Source organism: Mya arenaria, chromosome 1, assembly GCF_026914265.1.
Source record: "Mya arenaria isolate MELC-2E11 chromosome 1, ASM2691426v1".
Taxonomy (NCBI): Eukaryota; Metazoa; Mollusca; class Bivalvia; order Myida; family Myidae; genus Mya; species Mya arenaria.
This window is the reverse complement of record NC_069122.1, coordinates 54,856,481-54,878,211: the sequence shown is the minus strand read 5'-3', so window position 1 is coordinate 54,878,211 and position 21,731 is coordinate 54,856,481. Positions and strand designations below refer to the sequence as shown.

The window sequence follows — 21,731 nt, the reverse complement described above, 5'->3', positions numbered from 1 at the left end:
GCAGCCCATTGAACAAATAGACATGGAAGCCTTGCTTTTGCAAGTAGATATGGTAACATAATAATTCGCCAGTAGAAATGATTTTGTTTTATTTGCTAGTAGAAATATAAGTATTAATTATTCACAAGTAGTCACTTTATCGTTTTATGCAAGTGAATATTTTAGTGTTGAATGTTTGAAAGTTGATATAGTATAGTTAATTATGGTAAATAAACAAGTTAGTGTTTAAGAATCTGCAAGTTGACGTCAAAATGTTGTTTACTTGCTAGTAAACATGACAGCATTATTCAATTGCCAATATATTTTGAAGTGTTCATTATTTCCTGTATACTACGTTGTGTTTATTTCTTTTGCATATAGACACGTAAACTGGTTAAAACCCCCCAGTAATTTTACATTTTACTGGCCGTTCCAAGGCGCTTCCATTACAATATTTGATAAACAAACCTAGTTTTTTATATTGTATATGTACTGTGTGGTGTGCGGAGTTTTGTGCTGTTGTCCCATGTTTCTCGGTTAAGTTTCTTTTTGGAGTTTGTGTTCTAGGTCGTTTACCCTGTGCAATTAAACGGGGATTATGTTTACAATTTTGGCTACTGAGCTTGTTTCTGTGGTAATTCATATGCATATGGTAGTTTTCAATGGTTGTCGGCATAGACAGATTACGTTCATGATATGTTTGAAGAAATTGTTGCATTGCTGGCTTACAGTGTAGCGTCGGTTATTTGCAATAGCACTTTGTAACCCGGTTTGTATGGTTTGTATAACATAGAAAAGTTAATTGTTTGGCAGTAGGTGGGTCTTATTTATTTGCAAGTGAATATGGTGGCGATATGGTTTGCAAATATAAACTGTAACGATGATTGATTGCAAGTCTACATGGTAGCGCTAATATTTTGCAGGTGGACATTGTAGCAGTGATTGTTGCATAGTAGCATTTGATATTTGATATCAGACATAATTGATTTGATTGCTGCCAGAAGACTGTGTATTGAAGATTGCATGCCACAGAGCAAGACATGTTTTATTTAAAGTATTAATGGTTAAAATGCTTATTTGCAAGAAGACATGGTAGGGATAAATGTATGCCAGCACACATGGTAGTGATGAATGTATGCCAGCACATATGGTAGTGAAGAATGAATGACAGCATACTTGGTAGTGATGAATGTATTTCAGCATAGTTGGTAGTGATGAATGTATGCCAGCATACTTGGTAGTGATGAATTTATGCCAGCATACTTGGTAGTGAAGAATGTATGCCAGCACACTTGGTAGTGATGAATGTATGCCAGCATACATGGTAGTGAAGAATGAATGCTAGCATACTTGGTAGTGATGAATGTATGCCAGCACACATGGTAGTGATGAATGTATGCCAGCATACATGGTAGTGAAGAATATATGTCGGCACACATGGTAGTGAAGAATATATACCAGCATACTTGGTATTGATGAATGTTTGCCAGCAAACATGGTAGTGATGAATGTATGCCAGCATACTTGGTAGTGATGAATGTATGCCAGCATACTTGGTGGTGATGAATTTATGCCAGCATACTTGGTAGTGATGAATGTTTGTCAGCATACATGGTACTGATGAATGTATGCCAGCATACTTGGTAGTGATGAATGTATGCCAGCATACTTGGTAGTGATGAATGTATGCCAGCAATCTGGTAGTGATGAATGTATGCCAGCATACTTGGTAGTGATGAATGTATGCCAGCATACTTGGTAGTGATGAATGTATGCCAGCATACTCGGTAGTGATGATGAAAGTATACCAGCATACATGGTAGTGATAAATGAATGCCAGCATACTTGGTATTGATGATTAGTTGCATATCTAGCTAACGTTGCGTTGACAAATTGCAAAAAGACAAGGTAGAATTACTTAATGGTGTGTTTGTATGTCAGCGTTGAATTTTTACAAAATGATTTGGTTGTGTTGATTTTTTTCATGTACACATAGTCGTGTTGATTGTTTGTGGAGAGACACAAATTACATACATGTATGTATTGAATGCCATAACCGGCGTATTTTATTTGCATATGTCACTCTACAGAGATAAGTACTGTGACGATGTTAGCTCTTAACCAAGTGAAGCCCTGGCGACGCTTCAATCGAGCACAATGACTTATCCCTTCAAGCAGGCGTACGAGGAGGGTAAAACTATGTGGAATATCAACTTGCGTATGATGACGGGGATTCAGGAAGGTATGTTTGTCATGGAGAGGTTTTGTATCATTATTCATCTGTATAACGTGCTCAAATCCAGTGTGTCGTTACTGGAATCTATCAAGTCAAAGTCGAATATGTTTTACTATAAACTGGCGTTTGACAAGAGGATGGCACGTGAAACCTCAATTCACATATAATTTCAGGAATAGGGAAGGCATTATTTTAGTCACTAGTCTGATTTATTTTATACATGAATATGCATATAGGGGACCAACCATCGGATTAAGAAGCTTAAAACAATCCCAACACTCAAAGGATGAAAGTAACATGTCTGTAAAGTTATGTTTTCTGAATTTACGATTTAGGGGAAGGAAGAACAAGAGGCTTCTTAACTTAAAGTTGGTATTATTCAACTTTTTATCAATGTGGATTTTAGGGTCATTTCTTCAAAGCATTGTGAGCATGTCAAAAGCCAAGCGTGTTCTTGAAGTTGGTACGTTTACCGGATATGCAGCTTTGGCCTGCGCAGAGGTACTTCCGAAAAATGGCGAGGCAATCACGTGCGAAATCGATCCATTCTTGGTGACGCTTGCAAAGTCGTTTTTCGATAAATCACCACATGGGAAGAAAATAAATGTAAAAGTTGGTACGTTTTTTGTCCGTTTAGTTTTCGTAGTTAATTTGTAAGACGAGTTTATGATTAATCATATGAATATTTTCCGAATGGTATTGTGTTTATTAAATGATGTATCGTTAATAAATGATATCGCCTTTTTTATTGTTTTAATGTTCGACATCATATCAAATCGAAATATCAAAAAGTCATTTAATACATTTGCGTTAGCTTTTTTAAACGATTAGATGTGTATCACATGTACTAGGCCCAGCAAAAGACACGCTGAGTAAACTAGCTGATGAACGCCAACAGTTTGACGTTTGATGCTGATAAGCCAGGGTACATTGACTACTTCAAGGTACTGTGTTCGTTCATATTTATGGATATTTAGTATTGAGATTAGATCATGAACATAAGTCGATAAAACGTGGATAGCATATTGATCACTCAATGTTGTCTGACAAGTGTACACACATTTTAGTTGTTTATTGAAAAAGCTTTTTTATGCAAGTGACGAAGACAATGACATAGTAGTTTAAGAGTATATAGAGAACAATTTTAACTGCCAATAATAGCTAATTATTCCTAGTTAATCATATTGTTCATTGAAAAATCTTTTGAAAAGCTGGTCGTTGCTAATGTTAGAAGTGCTTTTTGCAGTCTTCTCGAAACGTGCATTTTAAACCCCGTGTATTGACACGCTCGCCACCCGGAAGATCTTTCTACAGCTGCATTCAAATACGGCTGCATTTGCCCACCGGAACCTACCTTTCAAATCCCTACTATAATCAACGTTTTACTGTCTAATAATTAAATTACGATGTAGTTGTTGATTCGGATATCCTTGCTTCTGGTTGGACCGTCTTTATCAAAATGAATGCAGTATGGTTCAACCGACCGTTCGTTATCAATAAATTTATATTCAGCTATTTTTCGATATTATTGACCAATACACTTTCACAGTATACAAGTGTTTTACTCATGTTAAGTCTTATGTTGTACGTACACATCTTTCTTACGGTTGTTGTAATCTCCTCTGTTTTTCAAAGAAAATAAAGGTCGAATTATTGTCGTAGCCTTGGTGTCATAGTGCATAGCCAGTAACCACAGTAACAATTATAGACATACGTATATTAAGGTTTACACTCTCGGCGTAAACAGTTGTTGAGTTAAGCGTCTTTTTATTAAGAACACAACAAGTAAACGGGCGTTTGCATTCGCACTGCGGTGCACTGATTTGTCTGTAATATTTGAAGGTTCTAGTTCCAATACGGGACAGAGCTCTGATTTGTCTATTCTATTTACAGGTTCTAGCTCCAATACAGAACGGCGCACTGATTTGTCTATTCTATTTGCAGGTTTTAGTTCAATACGGGACAGGGCACTGATTTGTCTATTCTATTTGCTGGTTCTAGTTCCAATACGGGACTGGGCACTGAGTTGTCTATTCTATTTGCTGGTTCTAGTTCGAATATGGGACTGGGCACTGATTTGTCTATTCTATTTGCTGGTTCTAGTTCCAATACGGGACGGGGCACTGATTTGTGTATTCTATTTGCAGGTTCTTGTTCCAATACGGGACGGAGCACTGATCGTTTGAAGAGTGACAGACATGTTTGTGAGCTAGGGTATCGTTCAAACAATCGGATGCACAAACGAAAAATCTTTTCAGAGTGGGATAGAGTATATTGATTATGTGTTTGCAAATTTATAACATTACAGTAGAAAATAGGATGGCTTATGAGTCCAAGAATCATCTTCAATGTGTTAAAAAGGTATAGATTAAGAGTCAAAGCAATGAAATACAAAGCTCTTGAGAATATTATCAGATATGGTATACTAATATAATATAATCGCTTCTTATCATCAAATGAAACAAGGGTTGACGTTTGCACACTCACTAGAATATAGACAAATTAACATAATTATCTAAACGACACTTTTATATTATTGTTTATATATGAATTTAATAAAGACAAGCAACAGATTTATTAACTACATGACATGAAGCTATCATTTAGTATACAATTATTATTTTGAAATCAACACTTAAACAGGAGTAACTGAAAGCTATATGTAATACAATGAAATTGAATGAATAACTATTTGGTGAATACGTAAACCTGATGGAAATAATCGAACTGTAAAACATTACTTAGATCATTTTTATAAATAAACAAGTTAGAATTGTTGTATCTTCCGTATACTCATTGTTTGTGTCAAACGCACTTGCTCTTGTCACTCATCAGTGATTATGTTGTATTCAAGGAATTATCAGCATCAGTCCAATCGAAAGCCATAACGCGGAAATGAGGTCACCAACACTGGATGCTCCACTCGTGCCTACATAAAACAAAACAATTATTCGAAAATCTTCTTAATATCATATAATAGTGTTATATAGCCTGCTCAATAGTGATTATTTAATGCATATGTTAACAATATTAAATCTTCCAATACAATAAGCCCACTGTCACTAGGAATACATTGCGTGTTGGCTTTGGACATTTTATCGTTTGGCGACACTTACGATTTGTGTGAGGCTTACCGGTGGTGTACGCCTCGGACAGTTTGTCCAGGGTCGCGGCAATGGTATCCGCAGTTTTGCCAAGGAATTGCACGTTATTGTCGGTGAGTATGTTGGCCAAGTTGTCACAGGCATTGTGGTAGCACTGCTGCATCTGACCTCGAAAATTAGCTAGAGAAAATACAGAGATCAGGGTTAAAGGTGATTTCAATGTCAACACATTTTCTATACAGGTGAATTATAATACAGCCATGCCCTATAATTTGACCTTGCATTTTGAACGCAATCACATCTATTTAAAATTTAAATAGTGCGTGATATAATTCTTATATTGTTCTACAAGTATAAGTCTGAAATAATAAACTCGGTTGTCTTGTATTAAAGACATGTTTGAAGTGAAAATGACAAAAAAAATCCTTGGCAAATGTAAAGCGGGGCAGGCATGTGAAAACCCACTAGAAAAGTTATTAAAAAGACACTCTATGAGATAATGCAATTTTAAAATGAATTAAACATCTTGAAAATAACATGCTTTTATGTGGTAAAATGTGTTGAGTTTGCGATCGAGACTTGATTTAAGTGTTTCCTTGATATTTGAGCCTGCCATAAAATTGTTTAGGGACTCACGGATCAAAACATAGTCAACATACCACTAATTAAGCACCCAGACATAATTACAACTATCATATTCTGATTTGCATACTGAATTTCAAGGATATAATGACATGGAATGAACACTTGAGACGAACCAGAGTCCGTGATGAAGATAGCTGGGATGGATGTATTCCAGAAGTTGACGTGATCACTGCGCAATAAATCGCTAAACATGTTTAAGTCGGCATCGATAGCAATCTCAAACTTCTCTATTTCGAACTGTGGTTGGGGTTCACCTAAAGGCATAAAAAGAAATACATAAGATGAAAAGTGGAAAAAAGACAGGATCAACTAAATAATAACTAATTAGGACATGCACCGCTTGAAATTGCACATCCGAAAAAGTAGCGAGTGTAGTATATGACACAAACACATCATTACTTTACATATTTAAAGAAGTGATTATCCCTTACAACATTGATACTAAATCAGGAGCACCGCGAAACGACGGCAACCCTCGTCGTCCGTTATATTACAGTAGAAAAATGGGCTCAACCCAATTATTTATAAGGTCAATATGGTTATTGACCTCAATTTATTGGTGCATACTGTCTCATGTGTAACAAGATTAGTTTCGCTATTGTTCTTATACTGTTTTAGGGAAAGGGCCGAGGCTATATAATTTACACATCCCCGAAGCCCCTGGCTACACAAACGACGACACCAAGGCTTCGTAAAACAGACGAGCTAATCAATAAATTATGAGAGCTGAAAGAGAGTAAGAAATTATTGATGATTCATTAAACTATCTAATTACAGTGATCTAAACTATTATAATTACCGACCATACCTTTCAATGTCATACCTTTGAATCTTGGTAGCGAACCATTAAATGAACATTAATATAACGTAAATATTAAGCAAAACTTATTGTAGAATAAATGGATTTAATTCTTTACAATATCTCACTTTCTGTGTATCAAGTGCAAACAACAGGAAGTAAAGAGTTTAAGCTCGAAGTACAAACTGAAATGCAAATAAGAATTTTCAAGATTATAAAAGATGAAATGTCAACCTATTAAACATGGGAAATTTTACGAGCAGTTTCGCAAGATAATACACCAAGATAGTGAACAATAATGACATGTTTCTCAACATAGCCCAGATTTATTTTCTGTCATTCAATTATATTTAAACGATTAAAATCCCGAGTCGATATTATCAAAAACAACAACTGACCCTCGTGGCAAGTATCTACTCCCTTTTAAAATAATTGTACATGTATTGCAAGGGGGAGTAGCACAAATATGACGAGTTGTATTATGAGAACCCAAAGCCTGGCAATTTCGGAATATCTGCGCTAGAAACAGTATACTCATTTGTACCGGATACTGATCAATCTCCTACCATTTCCGCGCATTTAAAGAATGGATATATTGAATTCATATAGGCCCTTGTCTATCATAGTTCACTGCCTCTGCAGTAGCTATGGACGAGGAACGGCGCGTGAAACCCACGGACATGACTCAAGAGGTGTTCAATATTTCAACATCGTCGTAAAGATGGATGGCATCATATTTTACTCAACGGCATAACTACCGAACTCACCAAGCCACTCGCTGTTGAAGGTAGATGCAAGATTTCCATCAAGATTTTCTCTGAAGATAGTTGCTAGAAAATCTCCCTTGAACTGGTCTGAGGCGATACTTGCTACCGTTTTAGGAAAATACTGCAGGAACTGAAAGAGATCACAGAAGTTAGTCATTATTTTTAAAGTAAAACATCTCGGAGACATACTTGAACATGCAAGTATTATTTCCATCAGGTTTATGCGTTTTGCCCGGAGTTTCTCACACAGAAACTTTTCTATCCTTTTTAACTTATACATTTGTATTGCATATTCTCGTTTTCAAACTTTCAAAAATATTACGATTGGCTTATCCTGAACAGAAACTTGTTTTTCGGAATATTTAATTTTACTCAAGTAAACAAAATGACAATCTTAGTCTCACAATCTGCTCAGCCTCTGTGGGAAACACTTGTGATAGTGTGGAAGAGTTGTAGTTCATGACTGTATCAAGAACGATAATTCCACTTGGCTTTAGTGACTCCAAATGTTGCCCATAGCTCCGCGTTAGCCAGGGCAGTAACCATTGGTCAATAGCAAACCTGCTACCGATGAGCCCTGTCGATATTAGAGAAAAAAAAAATACTTTCAAATTATTTATACATAGTTGAGCGTCGCCTTGAAATGACACATGCAATGATGAATTCACTCACATGAAATGTGCGGAGAAAAAGTCAAGACAAACGCTATAGTTCAGTCATAACCAACATACTGAACGATAAAGAGCCAAAGCTAAACTTGTATTCAAAGCTCATTGATATTCCAGTTGATATACTAAAAGATATAGCACTAAACTAGGTTCTAAGTATGTGCAAAATTTAAAACTGACGTGTAACTTTGAAGTATTCAGGTATCATCAATAGAGTATATAGTAATTATATACGTATTATTCGACACTAACCGTAATACTGATCGTCATATTCCTCATGGTCGAATGCCATAAAGATAATGGTATTCTTGCGGCGTTTGCCACCTTGTATGCCCGCAGCGATTTGTCTGAGAGACTCTAACATTGCCGTTACACCTGACCCATTATCGTCAACCCCTTCAAATAAAAGAAGCACAAAAATGGGAGGGGAGGGTATTATTCGCAATAGGTGTTATTACAGTCATTTATATATATATATATATATATATATATATATATTCATTCTAAATATCAACAGGTTATTCCGTTGGAAGTTTAAACAGTATTTCAATCCAAGAACACTTTCAGAATAATTTCCACAAAAGGTTGAAATGCAATTCTCACAGAATAATTTAATTAAATCACTGATTTAAGAAAATGTTCAAGATCTGTTGAAACTTTATAAAAACTTTAAATTTACGGAAGACCAATAGTCAGAGAAATTTTCTCTTATAAACAAAAAGAGAATATTCCATATGTAGTTACCGGTGTTAAAATCTAGGGAGTTCCTTCTTTAAGTAGACTCTCAACGGCATTTAATGGCATTTGCTTCACAGGGTTTGGGTAGAAAATAAAGGAGTATTCGCTTTTAATCTCCCTAGTGTTCGTCCTCACCTTTTGTGATTTTGACAGTATCGTAATGCGCTCCAACACCGACAAGTTTATCATCATACGTTCCAAACCTTTCGCCTTTTAGCACCCCAATCACATTCGTATAGGAAACCTGAAATCATGACAAACAGGTAAACGTCACTTATATGTATTTAAAACACGGCGTGACCGTACGTACCGGAAGTGGTTCTTTTATTGCTACAGATAGCTTGCACTGCAGGAACAACTATCAGTGAAATATTTCCGCATGGTTGACATCGGATACCTGTGCAAACGTATAATAGAAAGAGACATACGTTTGTTTATGTAATCAGTTTACTAGACTCATCGAACACGGTATTTGTGCTGCCATGTATATATTCTGAAACTGCTTTACGCATTTGAGGACATTATATGTGAAAAAACGATTCTTGTTACGTTTTGTAATTATTTCAATCTGTCTTTGAAGTTCCAAGAAATTTCTTGATTCTATGTTTAGTGGAAGGCTTTCATTTTTATTTTTGTTGGTCTTCTTTTATCATATCAACGTTGAAACATAATCTAGAATATTGATTTAAAGGACAGTCAGAAACTGTCATCTGAATTTATATTTTAGATAACATTGCCACAACAATGTTAAGTTTAAACATTGCATAACGATACATTTACACATTATATGATGATGATAATAACAAAAAAAAACAGAAACAGTACAATGTAACAAAGCTTGCGTTCATATAAAAAGGACATGCAAAGGAAATGGGCCACCAGTTTTTCCAACATCAGTTACGGCCCTTTCCCAACATTCCACAACAAGTTTTGTAATAACTTTGTTGCAAATAAAATAAGCGAAACGTGCTGGTCAAGCAGTAAAAGAAGCTTCATTGCAATACATGTGTTCATAGAAGAGACAGGCAGTTTGTCCCGCCAAAAGAGCGGCTTTGCAGAATCAGTTTTATCTTTTAAAGCGTTCCATTTTTAATCGCGCAGTTCATTGATGTGTAGAGTTGATTGACAGGCCATATATACTTTCTTGATTTGTAAATGCACTTAATGGTTCTTATCAAAGAGCAAGCCACGATCATTCAATGTTTCATAACCTTGAAATACTATGTTCGTTGGCAACTAGTTGAAAGTAAAACCATATCAATGATTTTATACGTTTCTTGTCTTTGAAATATATGTTAAAAACAAGGAGTATCATCATGACGTACCCCAAGAAAAGTGAAATTGTGGTAGTTTGTATCCAGTCCATGTTTCTGGAATTCATCGTAGATGAATTGGAGAGCTTGACTTTTGTAAGCCGGATTAGTAACATGGTGCCGTGTATCGGAAAAGTGCTGAGTCAGAGTTGAATTGATGTATGCAAGATCCGCACCCAATGTTGCCTGATCTGAAAGAAGGCAGAGATATAATTAAAAGATCAATGTCACAATGTACCTACCTTTAGAGCATACTCATATAATTCAGATATATATGATATGTGACACTTGAAACGTACATACATGTAACCTAACGTTTTAATCATCAAATAGGATTAGAAAATCTTGACGTTTCTGCTAGCGATCAGGAAAATATTCTCTTTTTTTTCGGCAGTAGACATTAGTAAGTATGAATGAATAAAGAAGCAATTATAAGAAATAAAGCTAACTGTGTTTAAATGGTCCTATATCATCTATTAATTTTAACAAGCCTTTTATATAAGAACAACACATAGTCGATCAAGTCCATCGGTTAATTATATGAACTCATGGACTCACTTACTAAACCTTTAAAGTTGCTAAGTTTACGTTGCTCAGTTTGTCTCTAAATGTCAAGTATATAGGACGCTGGTATCAACCTTTATAGCGAACTCGAACGCAGCCCTAGTGTCACATTAGTAAACAACACTCTCTAAAGATTGTCAGAAGTAAGGTCGATGTATTTGATTCGTTTTAAACATGTTAAAGTTAAAACTATTACGTTGCATCACTTCAAAAACTGTTCTTAAGCCGGAAATGTGTTCTTAAAGTTTAACGAAAATACTTCCCGCAACAGTATGGCGATATATATCATTATATTTTTATGAAGTTGTTGACTCAATGATGAGCATTGACAAATTAGATTTAATCACAATCCGAACACATTTTATAACTGTCATAGAGTTGAGTGATTACCCTGGATAGGGTTATAGCTGGGAAACAAACATGGCGATATGAAATTTCAAAGTATTTTATCTGTAATTGAACTATATTGTGCTGAGCTATGTGGAAATCGATGAGCATTCAAGGTTCATAAAATGTCTATGATGATCCATTAAACATTAAGAATGTGAACTTTTAGTGACATAATTTTACTTGATTTACAATAGACATATAAAAAAACAAATGAGTTTAATCATTGAGTTCAAATGATTATTTTCCAATCAAACAAATATTTGACAGGATAAGTAAATGCACAAATTAATGCCTTTGGTGGTACAAATTTTTCTGCCACTGCTGCGTTATAAATCTATAGGGTCCGCCTACTGCTCATACGATAAAATCATAGACCTAACAAACTTACCCAATCAATTCACGGCACTTACCAACTATTTTTTATAATGGACTGTTATTATTTTATGTACATGAACAACACGCTAAGTATATGAAATTTAATGCGTAAGAGTCTTAAGAAAGTCATTTTAGGTTCTATAATCCACTACATTATAATATGAGGTGTAACACAATGTACTATTGATATCAATATAATCGTAAAATGATTTATATGAATATATAACTTAACGGAATTTCTTCATATGCAGGCATTATTTTAAAGTTAATACTATTTTAAAAGCAATTCCAACACCAATGTTGTTAAAATAATTGTACAGAAAATGGTTGCATATAATTGCCAGTGTCACGCTTGTATACCTATACAGGTAAACTAAGGCCACTACTTTTATATAAATTGGTTTACAAAACCGGCGGGTCTAATTTTCCGAAAAGTACCAAAAAAAAATGAATTTCACTCAATGAGCCAGTCAACTGTTATGGCAGCGCCGTTGGCAATGGCGGAATTGACGATAGCAGTCATTCCTTTTATGAAATAATTAAGTTAAATATGCAGGAGTTGTTAAAATAACAATAGCAAAATACATTGGCAAATTTAACAGCCGACACAAACAATAACTGTCACGTGATTGTTTTTTTTTCCCCGCAAATTTAGGTCATGAAAATATTGTTGTTTATAGATGAAAAATAAGTGGCAGCGGCTGCCATCGAATAAGTAGACACAAATATCTGTAAATTATGTGTGAGAAAAATATTTTATAACATTTTATGGTTAAATATCAAATAACAGTGCACTTAGTGTGAGTGGTGAAATCGAAAGTAAAATTTCTAAGTTGACACCGGTGACCTAGTTTCACATGTTCGGTCGGTTGTGTTTATGGATTTTAAATCACAAACTGGTTTGGAAATACTTGTCATTGAGTCAATGTAAAGCTTGTGTTTATTCTAGATTACATGTTTATTATGCCCCACTTCGAAGAAGAGGGGTATATTGCTTTGCACAGGCATGTCGGTATGTCGGTCGGTCGGTCGGTCCGTCAGTAGACCAAAGCTTGTCCGAGTGATAACTCAACAATTCCTGGACGTATGGTCATCAAACTTGACATGAAGGTTGGGGCTGACCAGTAGATGACCCCTATTGATTTTGAGGCTCATCCGTTCATAGGTCAAGGTCACAGTGACCTTTAATGGTAAAATAATTTTAAAGCTTGTCCGAGTGATAACTCAACCATGCCTAGACCTATGGTCATCAAACTTGATATGGAAGTTGGGCCTGACCATTAGATGACGCCTATTGTTTTTGGGGGTCATCGGGCCAAAGGTCAAGGTCACAGTGACCTTGAATGGTAAAAGGATGTCCGAGTGATAACTCGACAATGCCTGCACCCTTGGCCCTCATTCTTGACTTGGAGGTTGGGCCTGACCAGTAGCTGACCCCTATTGTTTTTGGGGCTCATAGGGTCAAAGATCAAGGTCATAGTGACCTTGAATGGTAAAAGGTTGATAACTCAACAATGCCTGCACCCATGGCCCTCATAATTGACTTGGAGGTTGGGCCTGACCAGTAGATGACCTTATTTTTTTTGAGGGTCATCGGGCCAAAGGTCAAGGTCACAGTGACCTTGAATGGTAAAAGGTTGTACATGTGATAACTTGACAATGCCTGCACCCATGGCCCTCAAACTTGACTTGGAGGTTGGGCCTGACCAGTAGATGACCCCTATTGTTTTTGGGTGTCATCGGGCCAAAGGTCAAGGTCACAGTGACTTTGAATAGTAAAAGGTTGTCCGTGTCATTACTCGACAATGCCTGCACCTATGGCCCTCAAACTTGACTTGGAGGTTGGGCCTGACCAGTAGATGACCCCTATTGTTTTGGGGGGGTCATCGGTCCAAAGGTCAAGGTCACAATGACGTTGAATGGTAAAAGGTTGCCTGAGTGATAACTCGACAATGCCTGCACCCACGGCCATCAAACTTGACTTTGAGGTTGGGCCTGACCAGTAGATGGCCCCTATTGATTTTAGGGGTCATTGCGCCAAAGGTCAAGGTAACAGTGACTTTGAACGATAAAAGGTTGCCCGAGTGATAACTCAACAATGCCTGCGCCCATGGCCCTCAAACTTAACTTGGAGGTTGGGCCTGACCAGTAGATGACCCCTATTGATTTAAGGGGTCAGAGGTCAAGGTCACAGTGACCTTGAAAGCAAACTCGACAATTCCTGGACCTATGGTCATCAAACTTGACATGAAGGTTGGGCCTGACCAGTAGATGACTCCTCTTGACTTTGGGGGTCATCAGGCCAAAGTCAATGTCACAGTAACCTTTAACGCAAAAAAGTTAACAAATCTTTTCCCAGTGACATCTCAACAATGCCTGAATCTATGATCATCAAACTTGACATGTAAGTTGGGCCTGACCAGGAGATGACCCTTATTGATTTTAGGAGTCATTGGGTCAAAGGCCAGGTTCACAGTGACCTTGAATGCGAAAATGTTTCAAGTGATAATTGGACAATGCCTGCACCCATGGCCCTCAAACTTGACTTGGAGTTGTGTTTGACCTGTAGATGACCCCTTATGATTTAAGGGGTCATTGGATCAAAGTTCAAGGTTACAGTGACCTTGAACGAAAAATGCTTGTCTGTGTGATAACTTGTCAATGCCTGCACCCATGGCCCTCAAACTTAACATTTAGATTTTTGGTGACCAGCTGATGACTACTATGGATTTTGAGGTCATAGAGTCAAAGGTCATGGTCATAACACACTCTATCCTCAAACTTTGAATGGTCATAATCTTAAAACTGCCTCAACGGCAGACAATGTTAGCGACAAATCAGCTGTCATTTCGGTCCATGCATATTTCATTCAATTGTCCATATACTCCTGACAACATGGCGCTCAGGGGGGGGGGCATAATGTTTGACAAACATCTCTTGTTCATGTTTGTGTTAATAGTAGAGTAAAAACAATGAAAGAGTTGAACACATGTGTCAATGACATTTACTAATGCCAGGAGTTGTGTGCAAAATATTAAGATAAAACAACACGGAAAACTATTTTGAATAAGTCCATTTTAATTTGTAATGAACTTGATATTTCACTATAAATGAGATTTGTTGTTGTAACCAAGGAATACTCTTTAAAATGAAAAATAAACACTCATTAAGTATAGATGCCCTGTGAACGCATGATACACAAATTGGCGGAGTTGGGAGAAGATGAAAATATCTGATACATAATTATGGATTTCACTGTTACTATCATTGGTACATAAAGTTAAGTCACATGCTAGATTTATTATTTTGCTATGTGATTTTTATGTACTGATGTGGTAATTTGCTGCAAGATTTGAATTTGAAATGGATTTGCTGAACATCGCATGGTAAATATCCCGGTCCGAAAATATCCGGACTTAGCATGGATTGGGTTACACACAACTAGGACCCCGCATGGTAAAGGTTATTAAAACTCAAATCTAGGTCTAGTTTGGTTTTTAGTTTTTCAGGAATTGTTTGCACAATATTAAAGCACAATGTCTTCATACAATATTACTTCCTTATTTACAAAATTGGAAATTATTTCACTTTATTGACATTTTCCAATATTGAAATAACTGACACAATGCATAGAAAATGTAATGTGTTGTCTTAATACAGTGCAATTCTTGTGTATTTTAAAGCGTAAAATTTGCCTTCCCTTTTTTCCAATTTAATATTGGTCAGTTTTTAAGTGTTCTGCATTGACTTTTGCTTTAGCAAACCCTTAAAGCTAAACAAATGTCCTGCCGAGTAATATTCAATGTATCTTTGATAAAAAGTGTAGTTTATACATGTAAACATGTTTTATAGTCAATTTCATTGATGTTTTATATGCACAGTATGTAAGATTTAATCTGTGTGTTTAATTAGAACTTTGAAACTTTGAGTGTATTAAAACATGCATTAATAGCAGTTTAAAAATTTAAAATGTCAAGTAAATGATATAAATTTTCAATGTTTTTATGTTGTTCTCTGATTTTCACCCTTTAAGAGTATGTTTTGTGACTTTTTTCCTCTTTTTTTTTCTTTTTTTTTTCGACCACCCGGTGGACATTTTTTCCAAAAATTCTTGTAAACCAAAAAATAAAAAAAGGAGTGGCCTAATTGTACAGATTATGGCTCCTGTAATTGCTAGTGTCACGCTTGTATACCAATACAGGTAAACTAATTGTACAGAATATGGTTCCTGTAATTGCCAGTGTCGAGCATGTATACCTATACAGGTAAACTAATTGTACAGAATATGGTTCCTGTAATTGCTAGTGTCGCGCATGTATACCAATACAGGTAAACTAATGGTACAGAATATGGTTCCTGTAATTGCTAGTGTCGCGCATGTAAACCAATGTAGATAAACTAATTGTACAGAATATGGTGTCTGTAATTGCTAGTGTCGCGCATGTATACCCGTACAGGTAAACTAATAGTACAGATTATGGTTCCTGTAATTGCCAGTGTCGAGCATGTATACCAATACAGGTAAACTAATTGTACAGAATATGGTGTCTGTAATTGCTAGTGTCGAGCATGTATACCCGTACAGGTAAACTAATAGTACAGATTATGGTTCCTGTAATTGCTAGTGTCGCGCATGTATATCAATACAGGTAAACTAATTGTACAGAATATGGTGTCTGTAATTGCTAGTGTCGCGCATGTCTACCAATACAGGTAAACTAATTGTACAGAATATGGTTCCTGTAATTGCTAGTGTCGCGCATGTATTTCAATACAGGTAAACTAATTGTACAGAATATGGTGTCTGTAATTGCTAGTGTCGCGCATGTATACCAATACAGGTAAACTAATTGTACAGAATATGGTTCCTGTAATTGCTAGTGTCGCGCATGTCTACCAATACAGGTAAACTAATTGTACAGAATATGGTGTCTGTAATTGCTAGTGTCGCGCTGGTATACCAATACAGGTAAACTAATTGTACAGAATATGGTTCCTGTTATTGCTAGTACTGTAATATACTGACAGGAAAATGCTGAATTGTTTCAAATATACTTCATTATATTATTTAGACGTACTGTAATATACTGACAGAAAAATGCTGAATTGTTTTAAAATATACTTCATTATATTATTTATTCGCACTGTAATATACTGACAGAAAATTCTGAAGTATTTCATCTATACATATGTATTGTATTCGTACTGTAATATTCTCACAGAAAATGCTGAATTGTTTCAGATGTACAGTATTATCCTTTTCGTACTATAACAAACTCACATAAAATGCTGAATATCCCTATACACAGAGGTTTAATGATTTCATTGTGAATTGACTGCGTCGGTGTTTTAATGTCAAGCGAAAGTCAAAGGCAGGTAATCCGATAAAACTTTTCAACATATATAATATCTTCCTGATCTCAAACAGAAGCTTCGATATTTTCAGGCATGCTTTATTATACTAGACATGTTAGATCGCATGTGCATGCACGTAACCAGTAGTAAGTATGAATATATTAGGAAGCCAAAAAAAAAGGAATATTTAAGTTGCTAAATCTCTTAAGGTCATGTAAATAGGACGCTGATATAAAGATTTATAGCGACCTTAAACGCAATTTTAGCGTTACATTGGTAAACATAACTCTCTGAAATTTATGATAAGTTTAGTCGATGTATTTGAAACGTTTTAAAATGTCGAAACTATTGCTTGCACCACTTGAAAATGGAGGAAATATATGTTTCAAGATCTTTTTATTTCTACGTACGAAAGGACAATACTTCACGCGACATTATGACGATGTAATAAATAATTTGTATCAGAATGATTTTAACTCAAGAATGTTCATATGCAAAGAAAAAAGTTGTTCACAATCGAAACACATTTGGTTTTAAAAAACTGTCATTAAGATGAATGATTATCCTGGGCAGGGCAGGGCAGTGCAGGGCAAAGGTCGTGATGCAAAATGACGACAAATAAAATTAAAATATGTTTATCTGTAATATAACTATTTTGTGCTGAGCTATATTAAAATCGATGTGCAAGTTAGGTCAATGAAAATGTCTATGATGAACCATCAAACATTATTTTTGTCAAATTTGCCAAACTACATAACAACCCTATGCCATGACAACTTATCCAATGCACGGCACTAACCAACAATTTACTTTGTTATAAACAACACGTAAATTCAACACGAAGATTTAAGGTTCTAGCAACCATAATATTATAATATGATGGGTATCGAATAACACAATGTTCAATTGATATCAATATACATGTGAAATGATTTGAAATAGATATATAACTTTTCTACGTATTCAGGCATTATTTCAAAGTTAATAATATTTTAAAACCAGTACCAATTCCAGCACCAATGTAGTAAGACTAACTGTACAAATAATGATTGCATACAATTGCCAGTTTCAGGCATCTATACTAATGTAGCTAAACTAACCGTACAGATAATCATTGCATATAATTGCAAGTTTCATGCCTCTATACCAATGTAGCTAAGACAATTGTACAGATATTGATTGCATATACCTGCCAATGTCACGCATCTATACCAATGTAGCTAAACTAACCGTACAGATAATGATTGCATATAATTGCAAGTTTCAGGCATCTTTACCAATGTAGCTAAACTAACTGTACAGATATTGATTGCATATAATTGCCAGTGTCACGCATCTATACCAATGCAGCTAAACTAACTGTACAGATAATGATTGCATATAATTGCCAGTGTCACGCATCTTTACCAATGTAGCTAAACTAACTGTACAGATAATGATTGCATATACTTGCCAGTGTCAGGCATCTATACCAATGCAGCTAAACTTACTGTACAGATAATGATTGCATATAATTGCCAGTGTCACGCATCTATACCAATGCAGCTAAACTAACTGTACAGATAATGATTGCATATAATTGCCAGTGTCACGCATCTTTACCAATGTAGCTAAACTAACTGTACATAGAATGATTGCATATACTTGCCAGAGTCACCCATCTATACCAGTGTTGCTAAGATAATTGAACAGATAATGATTGCATATAATTGCTAGTGTCACGCATGGTTTCCAATTTGGTTAACATAATTGTACAGAATATGATTCCTGTAATTGCTAGTGTCGAGCATGTATACAAATGTAGGTAAAATAACTGAACATGAAGCGTTTTGTACTAAGATTTCTGAATTAGAGAGTGTACGTATCAAGGAGAACACTTAATAACGTAGTGCATTATAATATTCAATGTGTTCTGAATAAATATCACTATGTAATAAACACGCAATAAGTTGCACTGCTACAATGATTGTGTTCAAAGAAAACGTATACAACATCGACATAATACAATCACAATTCATATTGTTACACATATACATAATTTTCTCATCCGTGCACTCATATACTTACAGAAGATGCTGAAAATCCCTATACACTGCGTAAATATTTGCATGTTGAATTGACTGTGTATATGTTTTGATGTTCAGCTCCAGCTCGGATGAGTCAGATACGTTGCAACAATAGTGTATATATCCTGTTCGCAGACAGAGAGTACGCGATTTTCAGAAAATCCAATATGATGCTTCATATGTAATGCTACACTGCATGCGCGTATCCGGTGTGATAGGCGTGAGTGTAAGAGTCCAATAAAACAATTTCAGAAATAACAATTAAAGGGACTGTGTCACAGATTGGCACCTAAAAAAGTTGTTTTACTGTAACGAATCTCAGGACAATTATCTAATAGAATGTGTTACGCTTTGATATCATAATTGTAAAAAAAGTACCAAGATGTAAAAAAAATTGTGTCGGAGACCGGGTTCGAACCCGCGTCGCCAAAAATTGTAGTCCAGCGTCTTACTCACTGCGCTACAAAGGCTTATTCTAATCGGGTGACATAATTAAGCTATAGACCTACCTCGGTAATATCACGTGATAACACCGACTAGCCAATCACGCATAAGGAATAAATTCTACCTGGTAGACATACCCAGTAATATTTTTAATTGAAAAAAACACGAAATAACTGCTAAAATTGAATAAATTGTAAACTATGTGGTACTTCAGTTAGTAAGTTTCAATGCATTGTACACATCGATGCCAAGTTAATGTCAGTTTTCAAAAACAATCTCTTTTTTTTCGCTATTTTATCATACTTGAGACAGCCCCTTTAACTTAATAAAACCGCTTTGTGTATAAATAGTCCTATCCCATATCTAACGCTTAAAAAGCCTATTCAGCTGTCTCAAACGCACTCTTAGCGTTATCTTACAAAACAACACTCTCTTAAGGTTGAATATGTGACTTCAGATTTATAACAGCTTTGGTTTTTAACCACTTGAGAAAATAATATGTAACTTAACTATTCAAAAGACACAGTGCCCGTATCAGCAATCATCCTGAAGGAAAGAGGAGAAAGGCGTGTACACCAATGATACTGTAGAACGAGAAAATTATTCGAAACCTTAACGAACGATGACAAAATCATTACCACAACTTATTAAGATGGACACGCCATTCTTGTCAGATGCCTCAAGTATCTGTATAAGTCACGCACGATGTTAAGAAACCTTAAACAGGCTTTTGTTTCTTGTTTGTGAATTTTAGCTTTTGTGTTCTATGTCTTTGGCATGGGGTTTATGTTTAAATGTTTGGTTACTGAGCTTGTTTCTGTAGTTTTTCACATACGTTTTGTCAAATTATACCATGCTAATTGATGATAATTATTTATAACTTCGATGTTTACTTCGCAAACATCTGATATTATATAGCTTTACTTGATATCCATTAATTCGTCACTAATAAGCCTTTGTTTAAACATATTTTGCCTAGTCCAAGCTTATATTATAAAGTTTATGAATTGTGTTATATATAACAAAATAAATGTATTTCGAGAACTTCAGTAAAATCAGTAAATGCATATACTTCCCATACGCCATTTAAATGTATTCTTTTGCATGTGTCAAAATCCAGCTGCCATGCTTTAGATTATATTCTTCTTTTACTAAAAACCACAAATTAAATTTCTTTTTTATTACAAATTATCCACTTTGCTTTTTTGCAATTTTACTATGAGTTTATAGACTGAAACAAATTGATATAAACCTATTTGCCGCGATACGCGCACTCCTCAGAGATGTCATTGTGACCAGCTGACAAGAGACACGTCCCACATTGAACTAATACAAATGTAAGGCGTAAATATACTCACTTAAACACAATATTACGTTCATAGAAAACGGATTATCATACACGTTTAGTTGGTTTTTAAAACATTATACTTGCATTGTTTATATGCTTCGAACGACAAAAATAGTATAGGTATTAATTTTACCAACATTTATGATAGCTATGTAGAGATATATACTTAGTTCTGCTACTCTGTACTTGTTATGCTAGGCATGTGCTGATATAATATTTACAAAGTAAAGGATGTATTTCAGATTAAATGTGTAGCTGTTTGATGAGAAACGCCTATAACGTTGCAAATTTGCCGTGAGAAACAGTTCATTATTGTATAGTTTATTTTGCCTGGTTTTACCTCAAAACGGTAGTAACCTTGATTGTTTTGCTCCACTCGTTTATTTCTAAATGACTTTTTGATAAGTAAAATATTTTCTGTCAATGAAAGCACAACCTAATACTAATTTGTTATGATATAAGTTCAGTGTTGTATTGGTATGTTGCCTTGTTAAAGCTCAACAGGGTAATAACCTACACTGATTGTCTGACAAGTTAAACGTTTAATGTTAATGAAATCCCACTATTTTAAACACCATAAATTCACGGCATTTTTATACAATTTTTGGTCTTCAGAATTTTTCTTTTCTATTCTTCTTTTCTATCATTACATAATTAAGATTTTTATGATTACATCAAATAATAATCTGTATTTCTTACCTTCTTTATCACCCATTATAATCATTTCTATTTCAACTGTAGGGCTGGTAAGCTTGTTTCCGAGAAAGTGCCGGTGTGTTTTTTATGTTGAAGATATCACATGACTTTGGACGCAGGAACATTATACGAATAGGCCTCTATTATACTTTACAGCAATCAAACAAAGGTCTAAACTGTCTTACTTTATATATGAACATCACACTTGCCAGTCCATGATTCTGGACCGGCATATCCAATAAAT

The 21,731-nt window shown here is 35.3% G+C and overlaps 2 protein-coding genes across 3 annotated transcripts; one reads left to right on the top strand and one right to left on the bottom strand.

Moving 5' to 3' along the window:
- The first annotated feature begins 2,136 nt into the window (after positions 1 to 2,136).
- Positions 2,137 to 3,125, top strand: LOC128228049 (catechol O-methyltransferase-like). The gene is made up of 3 exons (XM_052939095.1): positions 2,137 to 2,221; positions 2,622 to 2,831; positions 3,067 to 3,125. The coding sequence occupies exons 1-3, from the start codon at positions 2,137 to 2,139 to the stop codon at positions 3,123 to 3,125; spliced, it is 354 nt and encodes a 117-aa protein (XP_052795055.1).
- A 1,341-nt stretch (positions 3,126 to 4,466) lies between these two features.
- On the bottom strand, positions 4,467 to 21,521 carry LOC128228731 (aminopeptidase S-like). Of its 2 annotated transcripts, none has more exons than XM_052940223.1 (9): positions 21,491 to 21,521; positions 10,262 to 10,440; positions 9,072 to 9,180; positions 8,451 to 8,594; positions 7,935 to 8,107; positions 7,531 to 7,660; positions 6,078 to 6,218; positions 5,350 to 5,499; positions 4,467 to 5,144 (listed from the first exon to the last, which is right to left on the bottom strand). In XM_052940223.1, the coding sequence occupies exons 1-9, from the start codon at positions 21,513 to 21,515 to the stop codon at positions 5,065 to 5,067; spliced, it is 1,131 nt and encodes a 376-aa protein (XP_052796183.1). In that variant the 5' UTR covers positions 21,516 to 21,521; the 3' UTR covers positions 4,467 to 5,064. The 2 variants fall into 2 exon arrangements, with proteins under 2 accessions (XP_052796183.1, XP_052796173.1); XM_052940213.1 differs by lacking the exon at positions 21,491 to 21,521 and adding an exon at positions 19,001 to 19,180.
- Positions 21,522 to 21,731: the final 210 nt, after the last annotated feature.

Excerpts from the sequence above, each read along its gene's own strand:
- LOC128228731 (XM_052940213.1), bottom strand. The coding sequence starts at position 19,043 with ATGCAAATATTTACGCAGTGTATAGGGATTTTCAGCATCTTCT. Across the intron at positions 8,595-9,071 it reads TACTGTCAAAATCACAAAAG|GGGTTGACGATAATGGGTCA; the intron begins GTGAGGACGAAC and ends TTTTATTTGAAG. Across the intron at positions 6,219-7,530 it reads CTTCAACAGCGAGTGGCTTG|GTGAACCCCAACCACAGTTC; the intron begins GTGAGTTCGGTA and ends TTATGCCTTTAG.
- LOC128228049 (XM_052939095.1), top strand. The coding sequence starts at position 2,137 with ATGACTTATCCCTTCAAGCAGGCGTACGAGGAGGGTAAAACTATGTGG. Across the intron at positions 2,222-2,621 it reads GATGACGGGGATTCAGGAAG|GGTCATTTCTTCAAAGCATT; the intron begins GTATGTTTGTCA and ends TGTGGATTTTAG. Across the intron at positions 2,832-3,066 it reads GAAAATAAATGTAAAAGTTG|GCCCAGCAAAAGACACGCTG; the intron begins GTACGTTTTTTG and ends CACATGTACTAG.